Source organism: Ctenopharyngodon idella, chromosome 3, assembly GCF_019924925.1.
Source record: "Ctenopharyngodon idella isolate HZGC_01 chromosome 3, HZGC01, whole genome shotgun sequence".
In the NCBI taxonomy this organism is placed as follows: Eukaryota; Metazoa; Chordata; class Actinopteri; order Cypriniformes; family Xenocyprididae; genus Ctenopharyngodon; species Ctenopharyngodon idella.
This window is the reverse complement of record NC_067222.1, coordinates 33,367,047-33,392,657: the sequence shown is the minus strand read 5'-3', so window position 1 is coordinate 33,392,657 and position 25,611 is coordinate 33,367,047. Positions and strand designations below refer to the sequence as shown.

General features: G+C 37.7%; 1 protein-coding gene across 3 annotated transcripts in view; it reads left to right on the top strand.

Annotated features, from left to right (window-relative positions):
- Positions 1–25,200, top strand: part of prkcbb (protein kinase C, beta b) — a 140,004-nt gene extending 114,804 nt beyond the window's left edge. For 2 of the 3 annotated variants that reach the window (XM_051887475.1, XM_051887477.1), the window contains 2 exons: positions 517–657; positions 11,410–13,873. In XM_051887475.1, the coding sequence (XP_051743435.1) occupies positions 517–657; positions 11,410–11,568 (300 nt within the window). In that variant the 3' untranslated portion in view covers positions 11,569–13,873. Of the gene's footprint in view, positions 1–516; positions 658–11,409; positions 13,874–23,151 lie in introns of those variants that run through there. The other variant, XM_051887476.1, reaches the window with a different exon arrangement.
- Positions 25,201–25,611: the final 411 nt, after the last annotated feature.

Below are 25,611 nucleotides of genomic sequence, written 5' to 3'. Positions count from 1 at the left end.
GAAGCTGATGAGAAGAAGCTGTGCTATAACTAAATATAAAAATTATTTGTACTAAAAAATGTAAAGACATTCTCATTTCTTTTAGTTTTATGCCCTCCAGGGATATTAATAGAACATGTATTTTTGACCCAAACAAAAAAACTATTGAACAAAACTCTTTGAAGTGGGGCAAATCTATGGCAGGTAACGTGGCTGTATTTTGAACTCAATATTTGGGCTCTGTGCGTTACATATTAATATAATATATTTAAATATACAAATATATTAATTTAAATATGTAAAATATTCATGAAAAATGTATCATGCTCCATACATAAATTATGTAGTAAGATGGAAACTACTCTCTGATCATCCTGTATTGGAAATGTCTTTTTTCAGAAAGATTATATCAATTCTGATTAACTTGAACTTTAATTATTCTGCATACCATGTATTTAATTTGATTATTTTTAAGCAATTGACAGCCATAGTATATACCCAGTGGTCCTCTCACCTCTCTGTTCTGTACTGTTTCAGCTGATGACCAAACACCCAGGCAAGCGTCTGGGCTGTGGCCCTGAGGGTGAGAGAGACATCAGGGAACACGGCTTCTTCCGTTACATGGATTGGGAGAAGCTGGAGAACAAGGAAGTTCAGCCACCATTTAAACCAAAGGCCGTAAGTCCAGCCAGTCACCTCACCTCCAACACACAAACACATATTTTCTCTCTCTTACTCACATTCACTCCTTGTGTGTTGCTGTGATCTGGATCGCTGGTGGTTATTTCAGATTTGAGTCTAAGTATCTTTTATCTATACTTAATACATAATGCTTGACATGATTTACCAAAGTAAGACAAAATTGCATCAACATTAACAACCCAAAGCCTATTCCTAAGCCCAATCTGACCTCAACTTGATTCAAACTCATCAGTTACTCAGTTTGAACTGAATTATAATTTGAATTTCAGGAAGTAGAATTAAAATGGAGTTAAAGCATAAATTAATCATAACTGTGTTCATACAACATATAGGCTGTTTCTAGAAACATTAGATTATATTAATAAGCAATGTTTGAAATGTCACCTGTAGACATTTGTATTTGGTAATTTACGTTTTGTATATATATATATATATTGGATCAAATTTCTTTTCCTAAATTCTGAATTTCACTCAACCCTGCAGTCTAGAAACCTAACCCTATAATCAGAGGGCTGTGATTGGTTAACAGGGATGTTGTCTCAGGACCAGCAAAGGATGTTTATCCAGGAAAATGTCTTACTTGTGTAAATCACAAACTGGCCAACTGGACATGTAGTTTTTGCAGCCAGTGTCAAAGTAGTCAAATTCTGCTGTACTGTAGCACAGAGATAACAAGTAAAACTTTCAGGGCAGTGGAGAGCAGTAGGATGTAATGAGGAGCCTGTATGTCCTCCTTACACACCACAGCAAGAGGCACAGTAGCATCTTAGCTTTGTTAGCGGCGTGTGCACCAGGGCTCTGGCCGAGCTGAGGCGCGTTTGTCAGCCTCAGTCAGATCCTTAATGAGGACAGCTTCTCTTGCGCGTGTGTGTGTGTGTGAGCTGTAAGATGGAGCAGGCATTGCCCAGGCAGTGCTGCATTGTGCTTCCCTCCACGTCAGCCCTCCTGACCTTCTGCTCGGACTCAGACTGGCCTCAGAAGTGATCTCCTTTCTGCAGTGTCTCCCTGGCTATGAGGTCTCGGCACAATCATTGAGAACAGATTGTCCTGTTGGATTGTCACGAGTTTTAATTTAGCACTTGAATTGAATGCTTTAGTTTTAGTTGAAGTGGTAAATGTGAAACCAAGCGTGTCATTTCTGTGCCATTAGTGTCACCAAAATGAATTGCAAAAGAAATAATGACTGTTTTCAAACAGGTTTCCTTGACAGGCTCCTTTTCTTCCACTGGACGAACAAACAGATAGCATTTCCTCCAAAATCAACCATTGGTTAAAGGTGCATTAGGTGATTCTCTACAGAAACATTTTTTGTTATACTGGTTGAAAGTCTCTGCATATCCTGATAGCAGTCACATTGTTAAACAGTCTAAATGTATTTTTATAAATATATATCCTCTGTGGATGGTGTAGGACCATAATATGTTCATCCAATTATTATATTCGGTCCGAATGAAATAATGCGATGTCCTACCTGCCTGTTAGCTTATGTTTTTACATACCCTCGCACACCCTGTTCACGCAGACATCATACGTCATCCGCACGTTTCATGCTATGCAGAGTTTATATAGACAGACGTCAGTCACGGAGCACCACAAACAAACAGCAGCCACCTTTTACAGTTCCTGCCGAATCAAAACAACGATCTTATGCTGCGTTCACGCCATAACGAGATGTCAACCCGTGACGTTCTAGCTGGAGCTGTTCAGTCATATTCAGAATTATGCATTTCCATGTCAACAGTATCAACACCGAAATGAATCTGCAGCAGTCAGCTACAAGCTCTCTAAGTTGTTTACATTCATTATTATTGTAATGTTATGCGCTTTGAGATGCAAGGTAGTTTAACGCCGTCTCTTGTGACACTTTGCGGAGAAAAGCTGTGTGTGTGTGTTCATGTATTTTGGAGAAGGCGTGGCTTTCGACGGCGATTTGCAGGAAGGGTGGAATTGTAGGCTTTCAATGCTAGCAGGCTAGCGTTAGCATTTCCCAGATCACCTACTGGACCTTTAAGCCAATGTTGCTGTGTCAGGGTAGTCGGGATGCCCAAACAGAGCAACGTGTTTGACATTAAACGTCTTTGGTTCTTGCTTGTCTCATAATCAGTTGCAACACTGTGCTATTTTTGTAATTTAATTTTTATTTTACTATAATTATATGATAATTGTACTCTTTAATACCACTGCATACCTTTCACTATGGCTAATCTGGGAGCAAAGTCAACTATTTTTCTTTTTTCAGAATTTTCTGCTTGAAATCATTCCTGTCTTTGGTTTTTCAGACTTTCTTGCACAGTTAGGTACATTATCTCACTGTTCAGGTGTGTGTGATTAGGAGTGTTCACGTGGCATGTGCTGCCTGTGGCAGCAGATGGATATTTGTGTGCTGGTGTCATTAGCTGAGCAGAAAGACGGATGATTTTAGATCCTCTTCGTGACGACACCCGCATGCCGGATGGACACTCAAATAACGTGATTTACAAACTTCATCAAAGGCAATTAGGATCTGAACAAGACTAATTTTGTCTGATGTGGAGACCAAAAAGACATGCACACATAAGCTTTCTTCCAAAATTTAGTAAGAGGCATCCGTAGGCATCATGTTAAGGCATCACAGGCAAGCTCCAGACAAAAAGGCCATCTCAGAATGCATCGACAAGCGCAGTGAAAATAAATCCAAGATGGTGGACAATGTGAGAGAAATGTGATTATAAATATAATTCATTCAATTATGGATGCACTGAAAATTGTGGCCGATATGGATCACTATTTTTATGCTACGGCAGGGGCGACGGTAGACCCTTTTTACTGTAAAAAAATACTGAAAAATTCTTATGTGTCAGTAGAGATAACCGAGTACCAACCTGAGAGTCATTTTCCCTAATAATATTTCAGCAATTGCAAATGTTTTCCATCAGCTGTTTAGAAATGGAACTAGCGATGCAAGATTCACGAATGAGTCACTCTTTTGATCTAATTAGTTAAAATGGTTTGCCAAAAGGTATGAAATTGTTCACGATTCAGTTTGATTTGTTCAGACAGTTCACTCACGCGCTGGATTTTTTGCATTGCATCTGTGAGTGATTTCTCACACTGTAATTGGATACTTTATAAGACAGAAAACAAAAATAGTACTGGATGAGGTGGATATACACCTACAATCCATTGTAGGAATCAAAACAAGACTTCTGTCATTTGTCAATGATGAAGCAGCTCTGTATTGCACAAGCAACTTGTAAAGGACTTCATCAAAATATGGGGATGCTTTTTATGGCCTTTTTATTTTATTTTTTTTAGTGGCCAATGTTAAAATGAGTTTTTGTCAATGTCAATTCATGTTGTTGTCATGAATTTAGGCATCTCAACATAATATACAGTATAATATACAAGATTTATGGCTAATTATTCATTTTGAGATAGAGGTGGGAAATCAAAATTTAAAATAAATCTTTGCCATAATCTATCACTATCCCTTTGAATAAATAGATGGTGGCAAACATAATCTAAAAATAGATTCAAATGAGTGTCACAAATAAATATACAGATAATAAATAAATATAAAAGAATCAGTAATTTGGTCTCAATGTATTATGCATCAAAACAAAAAAAAAAACCTGACAATAATTGACCAAAATGACAATAATGTATGCGCTATATGTATATTTCTCATGTCTTCAGTATTCCTGAGCACTTAGAGCATTCACAATTGCTAACTTTTGACTTTTATAATGCCACCTAAAAAGGCAGCTGCCTATGTAATCAGTGAGGCAGCTAACTATTGTTTTTTAGAGCTAATATGTGCATTTGAAGGTCCAGGACCTGTAGTTGAAGACCTAAAGAGCTGAAAGCAGGCTGGTCATTGAGGACAGCTCCCTAGAATCTGCCCCGTTCATGCTGAGCTCCGCCTCTCCCAGATCTCACTCCGCTGGGAAACACGGTAGTCTGACGTAGGATTTGGATAGAGTGTCCCTCTACACATCACAGCCTGTGGCTCTGAAATTAAGCGTGACAGCAGTGTCTGGCAGGGGATCATGCCATTGAGGTGGATTAGGGAATCAGACCCAGGTGATGCAAAACAGTCAGAGTGACTTTACAGCTCAGGTTTGGAGCAGAACAAGGGAGGGCCGACATACGGAGCTCTTCATTTCTCTGCTGGTGCTGTTGAATTATCTGGTGGCAGGTGAGAAGTGACTATTGATTTGTTGTTTGGGACGCTAGCCAGCTCTAGGTGGAACGCCTCTGGCTGTATCTGCAGCAGATGGACTGTTGTTGCCTACATGGTACAAGACTGGCAGTGATGGCCCGTGTGTGCCAGCCATGGGAGGGCGGCTCTCTGAACGCTGACAGTCTCGTTGCTGCCAGCGCTGCTCACTCTCACTTCCTGTATGTCACTCGACACCTTCTCTACGTCGGTGCAGATTGGACACGGTCACCTTAGCCTCACCCTTTCATTTACACACACACACTGTCCGTCATGCTCCGTTCCTGCTGGAACAAAGGGGATGGGGTGGGGGTGAAGAGGGATCAAAGCCAGGTGAGGAGAGTGACAGATTCATTATGAAATGTCCAGCTGATACTGTCAGGTTTTTATGCTAGTTAATACTGGTTAATGCTGGATTTGGTGATCACCAGTAAAATGGAAACGCATGATGTCAAGCATGATCTTTTTGGTGAAGCCAATTTCACCAAGGAAGTTTGATAAAAGGGATAGTTTACACACACACACAAAAATTTATAAACGAACTCTTTTGCAGAATGTCCCGGGGTATCTTTTCCATACAGTGAAAGTGAATGAGAACGGATGTAGTTGAGCTCCAAAAAATGACAAGGACCAGGTTGACATCAGTGATTGTTCATAATCTTGAATGATAAAATGATTATTTCTGCAAGAACTATTCCTAACCCAATTTGCACAGACAGCTTTTCCACATATAATTCTAATGAATTTGTTTTAGATAAAATTAGATGGATAATCAGCACTTGATTTTCAATTCAAATATAATTATACTAATTATCTAAATTATAATTTAGATTTAGTTTATACTTAGGTTTGTTTTGTGTGTGTAACTGTTTAGATATACTGTAGTTTGGGAACATTTTGGTTTAACAATTCATAAAGTAATGTTTATAAAATGTAAGTTTGGGCTCAGTAAGATTTTTTTTTTTTTACCAAAATTAATTAGACATTAAATTGATCAAAAGTGACAATGAAGATATTTAAAATTTTACAGATTTCTGTTTCAGATGTTGTTCTTTTGAACTTTCAATTCATCAAAGAGTCCTGGAAAAAATGTATGATGGGATTTCAACATTGATAATAATAAAAAATGTTTCTTGAGCAGCAAATCATCATATTAGAGTGATTTCTGAAGGATCATGTGACACTGAAGACTGGAGTAATGATGCTGAAAATTCAGCTTTGACATCACTGGAATAAATTACATTTTAAAATATATTAGAAAACAGCTATTTACAGTTAATATTTCGGTTAATAATATTTTACAATATTTCTGTTTTTTACTGAAACTTGGTATGTCTCCACACTGTAAAAAAGAATTGTTGGTTTAACTTAAAAAAGTAAGTTACCTGCTTTAAAATTTTGAGTTCATTGAAATGAAAAATTTGAGTTAATACAATGAAGGCGAATGGTTTAATCAACAGAAACTCAAAATATTATGTTATCTAAGCCACATTAATTATTGAAGTTAATTTGACAAAAGAAAAAAATGTTGTGATTACAAATCATGAAAATTTTTTTTACAGTGCATATAGACACAATATATATACAGTAAGACTGTCACTGTAATAAACGTAGTGTAAATGGCTATGGATAAAAGCAGCTTTGGGGTTAAGCTAGTTAAGAAGACACTGTGGAGACACCATCATCTCATGCTGAGGTCCAGCTATGGTCTTTTGAGCAAGGTTTGCCCAGAGTGAAAGTTGGAGAGCATGTTGTAGACAGAAGTGACAAATATGGGTTGTGTGAGCGTGATGCTCTGTAGCTTTTGCTTTAAAGAATAATATTCTCCTTTCATTCCCTCTCCCTTCATCCCAATGTGCAGCAGTCATTCAGAGATATGAGCGAGCAGAGGGAAAGCTCTTTTTCTCACAAATAAAAGTGGAGCGTGTGCCTGAGAGAGGACGACAGGGAAAGTGTGTGAGCGATGGATGCGTGTGTGCGTGTGTGTGAGAGAGAGTTGTAAATGGGCAGTGTTTAACACAGCGGTCTTCAGACAAGCCACTTGTCACGTGTGTCTTTAATAGCAGGGACTGTTCACAGTGGACGTGCCCCCCTGATGCTAATGACTGTAGACAGGTGGTTTTAAGAGGACACCGAAAAGCTTTTGCCTCAATATTCAGGGGCGGATGAGATGCAGGTCGTTCGACTCTCTGTGGGTTCACTTGCCTAGGTGACACGGCGTGTATGGCAGTGAGTGGGCAGATCCATGAGTCGCAGCATCCTGTGATCGCGTTCGGAAATACTAATACATCTGCAGCGGGGCGGCCGGGGTCAGGTGGCTGCTGCATCGGGCCATTAATTGAGTTTAAATTAGAGGAGCTTCTGAATGCAGAGGTACACAGATGCTGCATGAGGTGATTTAATGGTTCCCACACACAGATCTTATGCCTCAGTGCTCTCACTGTCTGTCACTCTGTGTGTGTGTGTGTGTGTGTGTGTGTGTGTGTGTGTGTGTGTGTGTGTGTGTGTGTGTGTGTGTGTGTGTGAGTGTGTGTATGACTGTTTTGCATTTAAAGGTGGCAAGTGGACTTGCCAAGAAAGCCTGAGCTTTTATTGCGTCTTTGTCTTATTTAAGATGTGTTGGTTGTAAATCATTCACATAGTGGTCAGATGCCTCTTGCTGAAAATGCAGAGCCACATCTAAAGCTATTGTGTTAGCTGCCAGGCCCACGCTAAGGATTCTGGGCTAATGGTACAGTCAAGAAAATTAGGTCATTTCATGCTATATGAAATGGGGCTTTTAAAGGCTCAAGCTTTTGTTAGGCTGCCCAGTGGCGAAGGAGGTATTTATTTGAAGGATTTTGGTCTTACTGTTTGCCTAGAATTCAGGTACATACTATATTTAAGGATGTGATAAGTGACCTTAATCATGGCAGTGATTGATTATAAACTCGTCTGTGCAACATTATTATAATATATTTTTATGAATGAAATGAAATTAATACTTTTATTAATCAAGGATGCATTACATTGGTCTAAAGTGACAGTAAAGACATGTTACCAAATATTTCTGTTTCAAATAAATGCTGTTCTTTTAAAAGAATACAAGCTCATGATTTCAGCATCCATTTTAGGCACTTTTTTTAGTCAAAATCTTCTTTAGAGTTATCTAAATGTAATACAACATTGAAAGCATTGGTAAATGGAAAAAAAATACGATATCGTTACCAGTTTTTAAAAAGTGTTCATATTAAAATTCGTATTAAAGGAGCTGTGGTGAATGGACCCAAAGTTGATTGCCCACCCATTGTGCTCATTAGAAGCAGAGACCCTTTTAGACATTAGAGAGGTCTTCACTCTGATTGGTGGAAATGATGAACTCCAGTGAAGTCAAATGTTTGTGAATTTGTCCTGAGTCTATATATCAAAGTCCCTTTAAGACAAGTCATTTCACTCGGCGGCCATCTTTGAAACGCCTCTCGAGCATTTAAGTGCAGCTCCTATCTCTTTGAATGGGGAAACATCAAATTCTCCAAAGTTGTTTGCCAAGCTTTCGATTAAATGTCATATATGAAATCACCAATGTAATCTGACAACAACGGTCTCATAAATTTTGTTTCTAAACACTCGAGTCATGATAAAAAAAAACAGTATTTTTCAGGCTGGATCAAGCTAATGCGCACGTGCAGTCCTAAATGCGCGTCTCTTGTGTCTCATTTCGGAGGCGCGCGTCTGACTGTTTCTATAGGAACCGGAGCTTCTAACGGCCGCTGCAGTGACACAATGACTTTATCAATCGGCGATTGGCTCTTATTTAGAAGCCGGGACTTATTCCGCCATATTGCGCGTTGAACTTTCTCCCATTCAAAACAATACGAGTGACATGTCTTGTGTTATTCTATTCTATAGTCTTTGTATGTATATATATATATATATATATATATATATATATATATATTCAATCCATACGCATCATATCTGATCTACAATGTTAGTGTTAATTCTGCTCTAATGACTGTAGTAGAATTACAGTCACAAAGTATGGATTCACAATATGTTTTTATAAATAATGCATATGTAGAACATATCGTAACACGTGGATTGTGAAATGCATCATATTGTGAGCTCAGCTCCTCGGCAATAATTTGCACCACTTGCCAGATTTTTCCTCTCTTAATGTGGCTGCTCCTACAGTATTGTTTGCCAAAGGAGAGGATTCTGAGATACATCATCATGGGCCAGAGGTAAAGAACTGGCCAGGTTTGGAAGGTTCTGATGGTTTGACTTTGCTTGCTGTTCATGAAAATGACATGAGAGGGCTTTAAAAGGTGAGTTCTGATGTTGTACTGGACTGCCACTGATCGATGCTCTCCACGAAAAGAGATACGCATGTGTGAACGGTTCGAGGAATTTCATTCTCATTTACAGATTTGCTTGTGTGGACTCTGTTTTTTACCCTTATGATGAGCGAGCTATTTAAATGTCACTGGAAGCGCAATAGAACATTGGAATTTCAAAAGCTGACATTTGAACTGAAGCGTATGCGTTTGCGGTGGCATTAATGCTGTTGTTATTGTTTTCACTGTTGTTGTTGTTGTTGTTTTCAAAAGCATCATGAATGACACCCTAACACGCCATTGACATCTGGAACATATTTCTGTATCAGTATGATTGTAAAGGTCTCACACACACCTCCATGCATTCATATCCTCAAAGTTACACCCAATACCCTGATGGAGAGACCAGCTTCAGGCTTCCCAAATACGATTAATATGAATTCCTATGCTGGTCAATAGCTTCATCAGATACATCAGATCAATCTGCCTAAAAATTGCAGCTCTGACATAATTTATTTACCCTCATGTTGTTCCAAATCTTGACTTTCTTCTGTGGAACATAAAAGAAGATAATTTAAATAATGTGCTTGTCATTATTTTAAATGCAGTTACAATGAATGGGCACTGAAGCTTGAAGCTTTGAAAAGAAGCGCAAAAGTGCCATAAAAATAATTAATACAACGAATGCACTATATTTGATATGGCTTCTGATGCTGTATGATGGCTTGATGAACAGACTGAAGTCATTATTCACTGATAATCTTCTCTTCCATTGAGCTGTTAACCACTGCAAACAAATAATTGAGTCATTGAGGTGAACTTGAAAGCCTGTCAATCAATTCTCCTTAAAAATAAAAAATAAATACAAGATCTGACTTAAATTATAATGTATGTGTGAATCAGACATCATTGCTTCTCAAGTAGGGAAGTTAAGATTTTTAGTGAAATTTTCAATTAAAATTTTGGACTGTTTCTCAAGTTATCGTATGATCGTCTGACTTCAAATAATTGGAATATAGAGCTGAAGTGGTATGGCCACTTGTAAGACTCTTTTACTTTTTTTTTTTTTTTTAAGCAAGATATTCTTTAAAAATGCAGCTTTGGAATGACTTAAATGGTAAATAATTTTTTTGGGGCAAACAATCACTTAAAGCATTATTTCACCCAAAAATGAAAATTATACCATGATTTTGGGCCAGATTTTGAAACCCAAAAAAATGCATTCATCTATCATAAACATAATCCATACGGCTCCAGGGGGGTAATAAAGGCCTTCTGAAGCGAAGCAATTGGTTTTTGTAAGAAAAATATCCATATTTAAAACTTTATAAACTAAAATAACTAGCTTCCGCCATACGACCGTACCCTATACTGCTCAAGTCGACTTGTGGCAAATGAGTAATGCTCTGAAGCGATGTATGACACAGGATGTAGGAGTATCGTAAGCTTAGATGCCTCGCACAGTTAGGGCTGTGCAACAAACTCAAGCTCCTCTTCTCTTATGTCAAAATCCTCCAACATTTCTCTTTAAAATTTCTCATTTTAGACTTCTAATTCACAACCGGTGTTTTGTTTTGCTCTATCCTCTGCGCTTCTGTGTTCGTCAATACGTCCTGCGTCAGGTCAAGGGTTACTCTTCCGCCTCAAATCGATGTGTACAGCTGTCAGCTGGAAGCTAGTTATTATAGATAAAAAAGTTGTAAATATGGATATTTTTCTTACAAAAACCCATCACTTCACTTCAGAAGGCCTTTATTAACCCCCTAGAGCCGTATGGATTATATTTATGATGGATGGATGCATTTTTGGGGCTTCAAAATCACGGCCCCATTTGCTACCATTATAAAGATTGGAAGGGTCAGGATATTTTTAAATATATCTCCGATTGTGTTCATCTCAAAGAAGATAGTCATATACACCCAGGATGGCTTGAGAGTGGGTAAATCATGGGATAATTTTCATTTTTGGGTGAACCATCCCTTTAAAGCTACATGAGCAGCCTGGTAGGGACATACATTATGCTGGTCTGTTTAACAGGATATGTATCCAGAATTGCTATTCAGTAACCTGCATTACCTGTCACAGTCCTCACATTCACATCCATTCCCATACTTTTATTTGTTCTCTCTTTTACTTTTTGCTTCTGTCTTTATGACCATATTCATCATCCCCCATCCATTACATGCCTCTCTTGTTCTTCTCTCCCTCCTGCAGTGTGGCCGGGATGCAGAGAACTTTGACCGCTTTTTCACCCGCCATCCACCGGTTCTCACCCCTCCAGACCAGGAGGTCATCATGAACCTTGACCAAGACGAGTTTGAGGGCTTTTCCTTCATAAACCCAGAATACCTTGCCATGGAAGCCCAGAGTTAAGGGCGACCCCCTAAAACTAACCCAACCCTCCATCAAACCCCCTCTTCATCAAACCTCCTTATGTTTATGTACCATACACTCCGTGAAACGACCACGTGTATGTACATAAACAGCCATGCACTGAAACTAAACCATCTATATACCATACATATGCATGCAAAATTTCAATATTCGTAGATTAGCCTAAAGGCCGCTCCGGCTTTCACAACATCCCATTGAATGTATCCACGCTGGAGGAACGTTTGAATCTAAAGGCCTTTGTCTTTATTCGATTTGTACTCTACAGCTTTCCTGAATGCGGTTTGTATTGCATAGCGCTGTTTTAAACTACCCTCAGATGTGTCTGTTGCAGCACCGTAGGTGTTCAGAATCAGCCATTTGCACTAAAGGTGCATGAATCGCATACGAGATGCATAATGGCTAGCCTCGCTCTCCTTATCCAGCCTGTGACAGTGATACTTTGCTTGTTTCAAAAAGAATGCAAACTCAAAAGGTTTTTGCATGATGATATTGATGATAGTTTTGCCTGAACTTTTATGATACATATGACTTTAGTTTCCTCTATAGTGCACCCTAGTCTTATCTTAATCTCTGACTTGCATTGTACAGACTAGTAGATAACAGAAATTTACCAGTTTTTTTCTCGAAGCATGAGTAAATCTGACTTTTTTAGGATGCCTGTATCCTGTTTGCGTGTATGTACGGGCCAATAGAGCTTAATGGATGTGCCTGATTGTGGTAGTGATCTGCTTTTTTGCCTGATCATCTCACACCATCAGCAAACACTCACCCTCGTACAGGAAGCATGACTCCTGTAATGGTTCCCGTTGGCTCTTCCTTGTTTAACACTTGACTTCTGCTTAAAGGTCAGCCGGATTTTATCGAGAGGTATTTGACAGGCATATTAAATATCAACTACCTCCTGCTAGAGACAATTACAGATTGAGGTAGGATGTGAGAACAAGTGCTAATATCAGAAAAGAGCTAGTGCTGTAGCCAATAACCTGTAAAAGACCCATCGGCCGTATATTACTGACCCCTATGTTCGATAGGATTTTTAATGGGTACGATCTGGAATCTCCAGAAAACTTTTTTCAACATCACTGGGGTTTACACTGACAAAAGGATGAGTAGTCAGCCGTGGGTAATATTTTAAAATGATACCCTAGATTTCATTGAAAAGCTTGTGTATGAGCAAATTAGTCAAGTTGGGACCCATTGATATAGCTTCGCTTGAATGATTCCATCTTGAAGCTTGTCAATAGAGACCTGCCACGTGATAATATGCTGAAACTTGCTATGTGAAGGAATACCACATTTGTGTGTAACATAATATTGAGCATCAAAGACAAAGTTGAGAAGAACAGGATATAAATTTGCAGCACCATTAAATAGAGTAGCTTTAGAAATAAACCATTTTGAGCGTGTAAACATTGCTCATAATCGCCAACAATAGGGGTCCGATGAAGCTATCTGACATTGTGTTAATGGGTCCAACAGGGGCTGCTCAGTGTTTTAATACGGTGCCCTAATTTAGCATGGTGACTGCTCTGATACGACTGTTGGTCTAGAAACGCGAGCACTGTTCATGTCAGTGGTAACAGCAGCGAAGTCCCAGTGTGGAACAGATACCGTATCACTAAATGCAACTGGAAAGGCCACAAGAGCCACACATCCACAGAAATGGGTCAGATCCTCTCAGACATCAGAGTTCCCTGAGCGGTTATCCGTGCTGACTAGCGGCCAGTGGCTTTTATTGGAAACCACTGGGGCTTCATATCATATCTTCATCATAGGATTTCAGGGAAGGGATAATCTCTCTAAAATGGTTTCTCACATGAGAAGGGTTCCAGATATGTTGTAGAAAAAGGTCAGATACTTGGTTAAAACAAAAACTGTGCATTTGTCATTACTGCCAAAAATACAGCGAGCAGTGCAGCGTAGGGCTTTGATGTGTTTTTTTTTAAGTGTCTTAAAATAAGCAAATAAAATGTGTCAAATGTTATTGAATGTTATGAATTCTATGTGGTCAGTATTGTAGATAAAAATAAAATAAAAAGGGGGGATTTTTTTGTGTTTTCTATACCATAAATTGTGCATAGACTAAAGAAGCCTTGTGCATGAATTACTGAGAACTGATTCAGCGTAATAGACATTTTAGATGAGTATTATAGCGAGTGCTCTTGACCTTTCTGTGTGCTTTGCTTCATAAATCCTCAATGCTTTTCTTGTGCCAAAGTATTTTCCACAGAAAAAAAAAAAAACACAAGTATACATTGAAATAAAACTGAAACATCAATAGCCATTGTTTGGTTTTGCGTTGTTTCCCTCATTGCAGTTTTGAGTGTATATAACCTTGAAATGACAGTGTGCCTGTACCTCTGGAAACAAAAGACTGTTTTCTATTCTAAGACCCTGATGTGACATTTTATTCTATCACATAAAGCATTATTTGTATGTGTTTCCGAACTGCTTGGCAGAGAAAGTCTTGTCAGTTTGCTCGGAGCCTCGCCGTATAAAACAAACTTGGACGGTGTGCAGCACGTGCCCACGCTAAGCTCTGCATATTTCATGCCTGCCACTTAACATGAGAACATTTCATCCTGTTCCACCACCATTCAGCCAATGACATATGGGAAGAACATACATAGGGGTGGGTGAAAACTAGAGAGACGCTTTATATGCCGTATTGAACATGCTGTGAACGTTTATTGTGAATATTGGTGGGGTTGTTGGTGTACAATGTGGCCTGCCTGCTTATGTAAGTACCAACATAAAAACCAGAATGGGGGTCCTAGAGATCATTCAAACCTGATGTTTATACATATATGCGGTACACAGTTGAGTCTGGCGCTCCACACAAAAGTGTTAATTAATTCTGAATGTCGCAGCCTCAAATTAAATGAGTCGGTTAGCACGAAGTGTGTGCGGCTTATCAGCTGAAAACAGGTCAGCGTTTGATACTGCTGTTCTCTTCTCGCGCTGACATCAGCTTGCCGCTAATCCGCTCCTTTATAGAAAGCTCTGTGCCTTAGTATCGCACGAAATTACAGAATCACGATTGGAATTAAAGCCTGGCAAAATGAGCACCTTGGATTTGGCGGGGGCGGGGGGGTGTCTCTCGTCTTTTCTCTCCTTCCCGAGAGCTTTTTTATTATCTTTCCCTCCGGGAGTTTTGGTACAGCATGCATCTCAAACCCTGTCTTTGCTATATATCTGTATGAAACCACGGGCAATAAATTCAGATCTGCTGAGGTACAAACGTCTCATCCTGGTATTCTCAATGTGCCGACGTCCCTTGTTCTGCTGTCATCCACCACTATCTTATATGTCCACGTGCATCATATGCTGTTTATTGGAACTGAACTGCTCAGTGTGCCCGTGCTAATCTCATCTTGTCAAACAGACCTGTATCTAATCAACACAGAATGGCACTGGCCTGCATCAGCATGGCAAGCTAGCATGGATATTCCTGTCAACTGAGACCATTTTGGACCATCATTCATCTCTAATTAGTGTCATTTATCATTTAGTGACGGTTCAGGATGACAAATATTTTGCTGGATGTTCTTTTTATGCTCTTTGATCCATTGTGATGTTAACAATTTACACCGTTTTTTCAGTTCCTGGTACCCAGCACTACATCCATGTCAACGTAACTCCAAAGGTCAATTGCCAATTTAGTTATCTAAATGTGGATGCATGAATTATGCTAATTGTAATCTTTTAACGCCTTTAAGATTATGGTAAATTATTAAGTGAAAGTTGTTAGTCTGGATTTTTCAACAACAACAAAAATTCAATACAAAATTATATTATCAGCATAAAATTTGCTTAGTACAAAATCTTTTCATATGGCATTTTATTTATATATATATATATATATATATATATATATATATATATATGAGATGCAACGATATTAAATTTCTCCACCGATATCGATAGCCGATTATTCAGTGTGATATCTGCCGATAATGATACCGATAGTTTGGGGGTTCTGCCTTTTATACCTTCTTTTCAATTAATATTAATTTCATTATAATTAATAATTAATCATTATATTTTTAATTATTATATTTTGAAAGAATAAACAAATAAACACTTTATTCTCTCCATTTTATCAACTTGTTTCAGAGTAACTGGTATCAATTTATAAACATTAACACATTACTCAAATTAATATTAACACACATTAACCACATTTTGAAGATTAAATTAATATTTCTTAACTTTCTGAATGTTAATAATTCATATAATTACTATTAATATTGAACATTAAACTGGTTTCTTAGCATTTTCTTTACACAAAGCACAAATTCAGTGCATTTTACTGCCCTCTTTTGATAGACAGGATACATCGGCCCTGACTATCAGCTGTTTTTAAACTATCGGCCGATAGTGTGAAATTTTGCTTTTATCGGCCGATACCGATTATCTCTAATCATCTCTAATATATATATATATATATATATATATATATAAATAATTTGGTCACACTTTAGATTAGGGTCTAATTCTCACTATTAACTACGACCTTTGCCTCAATAAACACTTAATTACTGTTTATTAATAGTTAGTAAGGTAGTTTAGGTATTGGGCAGGAATTGAGTAGGATTAAGGGATGTAGAATAAGGTCATGCAGATTAAGGCATTAATATGTGCTTTATAAGCAGTAATAAACAGCCAATATCCTAGTAATATGCATGTTAATAAGCAACTACTTTATAGTGAGAATTGGACCATAAACTAAAGTGTTACTGATATTTTATTATATAATTAACAATTTAATGTAATATTATTAAGTTTTAGAATGTTGAAACTTTTTATTTCCATATTTAAATTAAATTTTGAATCCCAGGCTTGTGGGGTCTTAGACTTTTGGACCGCACTGTATATAACGCTTTTACATGGATCCATACAACAGTAGACAAATTTATAAGATAATTAAACTTTGGTTTATCTATTATGGTTGTATCTAACATTTTAATCATCTATCGAATAATTAAATCTCAAGGTTTTGTTGGATGGTTACTAGAATTAAAACTAGCCATTCAGAATCAAGCCTGCATAGACCCAGAGTCCTGAGGTTTCCATGCAAATGCCCAGTGCCATTTTCCTTTGAATTGTTTGGCTCTTGAGAGCCCAGGTAATCTAGTGGCCATCACTCTGGAGTTGTGGCTTGTGTGCTTCGCTGTGCTGTGGTGTGCTTGAACCAGCAAATGGACATAAGGTAGGAAATGTGCTTCTGTTGATGTATAATATATCTTCTTCCTGTCCACTGTATTCTTCTTGTCTGGAGCTGTTTTCATCCATGTGTAAATGTGTAAGGTGCCAGGAGATCTCAAACGCCCTTCTGGACTGTCTCTTTTCCAGTTTTCTCTTGTTTGATGTGATCTGCATACCAATATTTGGAGTCATATGTATTCTCTGCGTCTGTGATCCTGGTTGTTTGTAAATCCTTTTCGCTGTGCTTTGAAGGCACTCTCATCCTTCTCTCTGTCTTCTTCACCTGAAAGCGACTTGTCCCTGTTCTTTGTCATTTTAAAGTGCTATGTTCAAGAGATCACACTGCTTTGTCATTGTTGGTTTATTGTCTTCAAACGTACTGAATGTTTGCTTTAATACTGAGCGCTATGCTGCCTTTAAAATATTTTTCTTCTTATATTCTAATATAATTTCCCACTATTCCCTCAGGCCCAACACTGACCAGAAAGCTGAATTATTTAGGTGGAAATAATAACTTAACTGAATTGCATTGTTTTCCCAAAACAGGCTTCATTTTTGGCCTTATTGTCCAAGCAGACATTCAACAGACTGTAATTAATTTGTGAGAAAGGTTAGCACTCATGTATATTGGCAACTATGATCATTTTCTGTGCTGATATCTAAAAGTCAGTGTGAACAGCCGTTCGCAAGCAATTGTACTTCCAAAATGGGAGGTATTATTTTTTTTTTTTACGTATAACAGTATATTTGACAGGAAAAGAAAATGGTGGAATAGCAGCATTGTCAAAAAAAAGAATATATATATATATATATATATATATTTTTTTTTTTTTTTTTTTTCAGAATAACGTGTATGCACTAAAGTATGATTCAAAATACAGCCAGGATTATACACTAAGTGATTACACATTAACAAAGCCACGTTTCTGCCTCAGATTAATAAAAATAGACATAGAAAAAAAATGTAACTCCGAGTAAAAAACAGAATGACCAAGCAAAATTTAAATTGTAGACAATTTACAAGTTGCAGAGTTGTGATGTCGTAAGGGGTGTGTCAGTGTGAAACATGGTGGAAACACTGATCTATAATATCTATAATCTATCTATAGACATAAATGAAGTTTTATTTAACAAAATTCGGGAGGCGCACGTTCAGGTAATCAACCAATCAGTGCAAGAGGAAGCCGGCATATAAAGCCGTCTCTCACCTTTATCCCGCGACAAGTTTCACAGCATCCCTCCACCACCCCATCACCTCACTCTTGGCTGGTTTCTATCCCAGTTAAGGAGGGGGAGTACTCTGGGTTCGGGCCAAATTCCGAGCTCGGAGCCCTCCCCCGGACAGCACGCCAAATACGCATAAATTACTATACGAATTACTTTATTTTGATTTCATGTACGTGTAAACTCGTGAATATATCTAGTTCAGTCATGACGTCTACAAGCAATCACATCATTACTGCATTACAAAAGCTGATTGGCCTCTGCTGATCCTGCAGCCAATGAGATTGCTTGCTCATCATTTAAATAATCTGGTTCAGTGTTTGCTGTAGAGTAGTTCAGATTTCCTCTGAAACCCTCCACCTCTCCCAGCTCCACCTGCCTAGATCTGCTAGGGGATTTATGTATGTCTATTCAGGCAGCAGCAGCAGCATGTCTTACATGCTCACAGCAGAGTGTCTGTGTATCTGTTAGCAGTAGCAAGTCCAAGACCAAATACATTAACATTGCCATATTTAATAACATGCTAAAACTATTCAGTGAGTTTTCATGATTGAAATATTTATAGAGATCAGTGAGCCAGAAAGCAAGTCTGTAGTAAATAAATGATAATGAAAATAACTAATGATTTTGACCCAAAAATGAAAATTATCCCATGATTTACTCACCCTCAAGCCATCCTAGGTGTATATGACTATCTTCTTTCAGACGAACACAATCGGAGATATATTTAAAAATAGCATAAGCTACATCGCTGCAGGGGTTATTCATTTCATTCGCTTCAAAAGGCCTTTATTAACCTACTGGACTGGTATGGATTACTTTTATTATGGATGGATACATTTTTTTTTTTTTTTGCTTCAAAACGCAGACCCCATTCACAACCATTATAAAGCTTGGAGGACTAAGGGTATTTTTAAAAATATCTCCAATTGTGTTCGTCTGAAAGAAGATAGTCATATACACCTAGGATGGCTTGAGGGTGAGTAAATCATGGGATAATTTTCATTTTTGGCTGAACTCTCCCTTTAAAGTTTTGATGTTCAGAACACCTGGTCAACAATAAAGTTAATTACTAAAATTTCAGGTTTTGTTTTGTGAAGACTAGATATTTTTTGTTAAATACCATGGATAAATAGTGACAGAAAATAATAACTTTTATCATTTTGAATTCATTCAGTTGTGAGATTTGAAGGCACGATTGCGAGAAATAGTCACGTCTGAGAGATATGAAGTCAAAATTACAATAGTCACAATTGTGAGACATGAAGGCACAATTATGAGAAACAGTCACAATAGTCAGATGTAAAAATGCGATTATATGAGAAACATTCACAAGCAAGAGATAAAGGTAATAAAAATAAAAAAAAGCAAGAGATAAAGGTGCAATTATGCACTGTAAAAAATATTCCGTAGTTTTTACAAAATAATTTTGGCAGCTGTGGTTGCCAGAATAATTTTGTAAAAAATACAGAAAAACTGTAAACACATTTACAGAACAAACTGTCAATTTTACAGTATAACTGTAATTTACAAACAAGAAAATTTGAATGTAAACAAGTCAATTCAACAATGCACACTACTACTAAAATCTGTTTTGTACCTTTAACATATACTGACAACCACCATAATAATGCAGGTGGTAAAAGAGAAAGCCACATGAAGAATCAGAGTTCAGCACAAATAGCTTTTCCACGAGCTGAAGTATATACTAATGTAAAGAGGGTGCAAAGAGTCATTCACGCAAACGCAAAACACCATCATGGTAACCCACAACACTTACATAATGCAACAGACATTCATTAAACAACAGAAGATGTAACATAAAACCCTAATGTACATAACTGATAACAAAAACTATTAAGAAACATGATTTTTTAAACAAAATACTTTCAAATATGGAGTGTCACACAGGGAATTGTTGGAATATCAGTTTACAGTTTTTGACTGTAAATTATACATTGATTTATTGTTTTTTACTTCTAAAAATTGTAAAATTTACAGCATTTTACTGTGAAAATTACATAAAATGTCTGGTAAGAGCTTTTACAGTTTTTCCCTGTATATAGTACTGGAACTTACTGTTAACCTATTTACATTTTTTTTCCGTAGCGTTTTTACAATATTTCACTGTTAAAATCACATTAATTTTTTACAGTGTGAGAACAAAAATCCCAATTGGGGGACTTGTGAGTTGCAAGTACAGTACGAGAGTCACATTTACTATTATTTATTTATTAGTATTTTTATGTATTTATTTATTTTACTCTGAGGCAGAAACCAGCTTGCATAGTGACTTATTGAACACAGCAATGTAATTGCATTCATTCAGAAATATATGTTTTTTTTTTCTTCCCTCTAATTTGAGATGAAATCCCCACAACCCTCTATCAAACAGATACAAGACAACATAGCTTAGCACTTTGTGTACATTTGTGCATTGGACTGGTTTGCAGTATTTGCGTTGCTGAAGCTTCTTGCTCCACTGATGCTCAGCATATTGAGCGCAGCCCCTCCCCCCACACCAGTGTTTCCTTTGCCTTCATGGATTTACATTGCCAAGCAGTGCATTAACGATGTCTAGCCCCAGAGAAGGCCCAGTCCTCTCTCCTTCCCTCTGTTTTTTCCCTCTCCATCTTTTCCACTCTCTCACACCTTCTGTCACATTTCCTCTATCCTTGTCTAGCTTACTCTGACCCACCTTAAGCCCCCACCCCCCTTATTTCGTTCGTTTACTCTCAGTCCTCCCACTCAGTGTGTTTGGATGTGTGTGTGTGTCCTCTGAGCCAGGCTGGCTCTTCCCTCGGGCACGCTGGCACACAAGGCCACAGCAGCAGTAGCACAGCAGAGAGGAATTCTCCCAGTAAGAACAGGCCTGTGGGCCTAACAAACCGTCTGCCCCTTTCATTTAGACTCCTCTCGCAGAGAGAGACAGGGATAGAGGGATATAGAGTAAAAGAGAAAGGCCAGCCATGCCTACGCTTTAGCATCTCATAAAATAAACAGTACCGCACAGTGTGTCAATGCAACGAGCGTCTGCTACAGCAGCTCTGGATGGGGACTGTCAGTGAGATATGAGTCTCATCAGTGGCCTGGGCGTCTTTTTAAGTGCCTGTGTGTTACAGTGTCTTTTCCTGAAGTGGAATCCCTTCTTCTTCAGCACACAATTCCTCTTCAGCCTTTAACACAGCTGGGCTTCTGCCTAGAGTCTGTTTTCCATCAGCTTCTAATTTAATGTGGATAATTGTGGATTTTTAAGAGAGAGTTCACTCAAAAAATAACATTCTGTCATTATTTACTCACCCTCATTTTGATCCAAAGCCATATGCTGTTTTTTTATATTAAATATTTATATTTTTATACATTTTTAAAATAGTTTTTTTTTTTAAAGAAATCAATACTTTTATTCAGCAAGGACACATGAAACTGATTCCTATTTCAAATATGCTGTTCTTTTGAACTTTTCCTCATTAAAGAACCTTTGAATCAAGAATCCTTGAAAAAAAAAAGTATCACAGTTTCCACAAAAATATTAAGCAGCACAACTGTTTTCAACATTGATAATAATAATAAATGTTTCTTGAGCAGCAAATCATCATATCGGAATGATTTCTGAAGGATCATGTGACACTGAAGACTAATGAGTAATGATGCTGAAAATCCAGCTTTGACATTACAGGAATAAATTACATTTAAAGTCAATAATTTTATCCTTAAAACATCTTTGATCACCAAAATTATATATTTAAACGTTTTTTCCTGTGAAAAAAAATCTTAATGCTTTAAAATAGCATGAATGTAACTCTATACCTTGCCTCATTTATTATACACGGATCTATGAATATAATAATTAGCCCCGCCTCCACACACTCACACGAGCTCAGACTAGATCCACTCCATCAACTTACTGAGGTAAACGCTGCACAATGGTATCGCTTTTTCACAATGGTAACACGTCGGACACATAACGGTAATTAATATGATTAGCGTTTTGCTTGACTATGTTATCAAACAGCTAATAATGTGTTGCTAATGTTAGACAAACCATGTTCACATTCACGAGTCAGACAGCTGTCTTCTAACAATCAGTATCCTTAGAAACGCTTTGAACAACTGAGAACATCAGTGGAGAAAGTCATATAGTTCATCATAACATCGTAATATAGATCAAACACCAGCCATATTGCAAAATCTACCCGATTTTTCATATCAACAGAAAAATATACCGGGATAACCTTCTTTTGATAGTCCCTTGCGCAGTCAGTTAATGAAATGCTAAAGCCCGCCGGCACGTTGATGCGATTGGTTACACAGTATTTTGACGTCAGAAACACCAGCGATTTCAAACCGCAGGTTTGAGACTGTCTTTGGTTTACTGCAGTTTTAAAGAGAAAATACTTAGCAATGGTGTTGACATGAATTTGCACATGGTTTGTCTTAAAGCATGTTAAAAACACCAGATAGACATATGAACAACATTAAAAGCTTGATTTTCACCACAGGGGGACTTTAAAACATTTTAAATTGTAAAAAAAAAAAAAAAATTCACAGTATTACTATTTTTACTGTAGTTTTTAATAAATAAATGCAGCTTGGTGAGCATAAGAGACCTCTTTCACAAACATTAAAAAAAAAAAATCTTACCGACCCTATACTTTTGAGATTTCTTTCGCCATACAGCAGTTTATAGTGACCATGTTCTGTCTTGACAATGCTTTATATTCCAGTTATTCTGAAGTCACACAATAACAGTATTGATGGTTGATGTTATTGATATCCAACCTGCAGCGTATTTGATTTGAGAGCAAAATACAGCTGAAGATTTTCAGAAAATAAAAACTTCAATTTCCATCAGTGTATCAAGCAAACCTATTAGACTTTGAAAACATGAGTCATACTTCTTTTATAGTGCTTTTATTGTGTTTTGTCATTTTTTGGTTTCCTCAAAATTTTCATCCTTTGGGATTCACTGGAAAAAATATCAGCATGCAGGTTTGGAACAACATGAGGTTGAGTAAATAATGACAGAACTGACATTTTTGGGTGAACTATCCTTTTAAGATCTGAGGATTTTGATGGTATACATTATTTTCTGAATGCAGCTAACACCCCTTTCCTTTTTCTTTTTTCCAGCGAAACAGCCGAGATACCTGCAACTTTGACCGGGAGTTCACTAAAATGGCTGTGGAGCTCACGCCCACCGACAAGCTGTTTATCATGAATCTGGACCAGGACGAGTTCCTGGGGTTCTCCTACACCAACCCGGAGTATGTCGTTCCCACTCAGGGTTAATCAAGCAAGCGCACCAGAGACTGCTGGCCATGTATCTCTCTGTCTGCCTGTATGTGTGTGACATGTATGCTCAGGGTCGTGAAAGCTCACTCATATTACTGTAACAGGATTTTACCAAAGGGCTCAGGTGGACCACCTCAGTATATAGCTGTGCGGTATTCAGACACGTTCCCAAGAAGCCAGAATTCAACTAATCTGTCTCACCATGAGTCAAACGTTTCCCTCTTCCTTTCACACTTTCAGGGGAGCCGGTAGCCCCCCAGCGTTGCGAGATTGCATTCTGTGTTGGTGTTTATACAATGGTAAACGCGGGCCTATGCAACAAACGAGGAACAAACACAACAAACCCCGAGTGAGCAATTTGAAAAACAACAATGCCGCCTTCAATTATTTATTTGCGGTTCATTATTTTTCCCCCTGTTTGGTCTCTATTTGAGCTGAGCTAATGTTTAATTCACTGGCTTAAACCCATTATACCAAAATATTATTACCTCCCACACATGACTTGAGCCGGCGATCCCGTGCAGAAGTGCTGAATCCTGGCAGAAGTGTCCTCACTATTGTGACATTCAGGGAGAAAGGGAAAAAGAAAGACAAAAATGTCAAGATGGTTGCAAAGTGAAAAAGTCATTATCATTCATAACACTTTATTTCAGGAAGGATTCATATCACTGGGTTTGGGGAGAGTGAAGATACTAAAGTAAAGCTACTACTTCATATTTCACTATCCTTGAGGACGAGGATTAGAAACAGCCGGATAGAACAAACGCAGTCGACGCCGTCTTGCAATACAGAATTCAAATAGTACATAACTGTGTATCTATGCACCTTGTAGGAAACACAATGTGCCATTTTCCAAGGGACTTAAGCATCTTTGTGATTTCAAATGCTTAATTTGCATGATTGCAATAGATTGTTTATCCTCTAGGCATAATACTTTTGGATATATCTATCAGACTAAAAGACTCAATCACAGAAAAATCATACTTGCATTTCCAAACGCTCGGTCTAGATCAGTCGTATATAGCAATGTGATTCGAGTCCGCCACCTATGTGCACTGATGACTCATAGGCTTTGTGTATATAATGTAACTAAGCACCTTCTGAAATTACAAGTAGGCCTATTTCTTAGCTTCCTTCTCATTCATTTAAAAGATAAAGGCATTCTGTTTATAAGGTTTTGCATGTTTGGAGTTATCACTACACATTAATGGCTTGTAATTTGTCCCTTGCATCATTTTCAGTTTTTTTAGTATGTAAACATATTCATTTGTCTCAAAGGTATCTGATGAAACCTCTAATGAAAATGACTTTGAGATTAGATACACATAAATCGATAGCCTTCTCACTCCTGAATAAGCGGAGCTGGATTGATCTGTTCTGCCCGCTCTTGTACAGATCCTAACCTCTCTAGTGCTTTGTGTGTAGCGGTGCTGTCTCTGTGAGGTGAATAGTTGCAGTGTTTTGATTGGGCTAAGTGTCACTAGCCTTCATTTTATACTCACCGTGTGGCTATCCCATAATGCTGTCTGAGACCCGTTCGCTCCGTAGAAAGTTAAGCCGCCACGTATCGATCGGACAATTATCAAAAAGAGAAATAAAAGTCATATATCAGTTGACACCGTGGAGCATGGGGTGAACGCGAAGTGATTTAGAGGGAAAATTTTGCAGGCTTAAAGGCACAGAGCGTCTGCTTAATTGCTAGCCAAACAGTTTATGACTCTGAGGTCAGCTACAGGGATAAGGGATAAAGGATGTGAGGTCTTGGAAGCCACAAACACATAGATACTGGATGAGATGCAAGGTAAACCATTAAAGTTATAACTTATTGATGTACTTATGAGAGAATATGTAATATGTTCTATTTATAATACAGATATTCAATGTAAACCTGCTTTTGTCTGGTTTCTGTGTGGAAGATATGTGTGTAATATGTGTGTTGACTAGAACAACTGAGTCTTTCAAATTGTGGTCTGAGGACCCCCATGGGCTGCAAAGATTTGAAAATTATGTTCATTTCTTAATATTTATAATAATATAATTCCCAAAATTTAGTAATAAATGTTATAAAATATCCAATCCAATTTTTTTCTCATATATTAAATACTACAACCTGAATTCCGGAAAAGTTGGGACGTTTTTTAAATTTGAATAAAATGAAAACTAAAAGACTTTCAAATCACATGAGCCAATATTTTATACACAATAGAACATAGATAATATAACAAATGTTTAAACTGAGAAATTTTACAATTTTATGCACAAAATGAGCTCATTTTAAATTTGATGCCTGCTACAGGT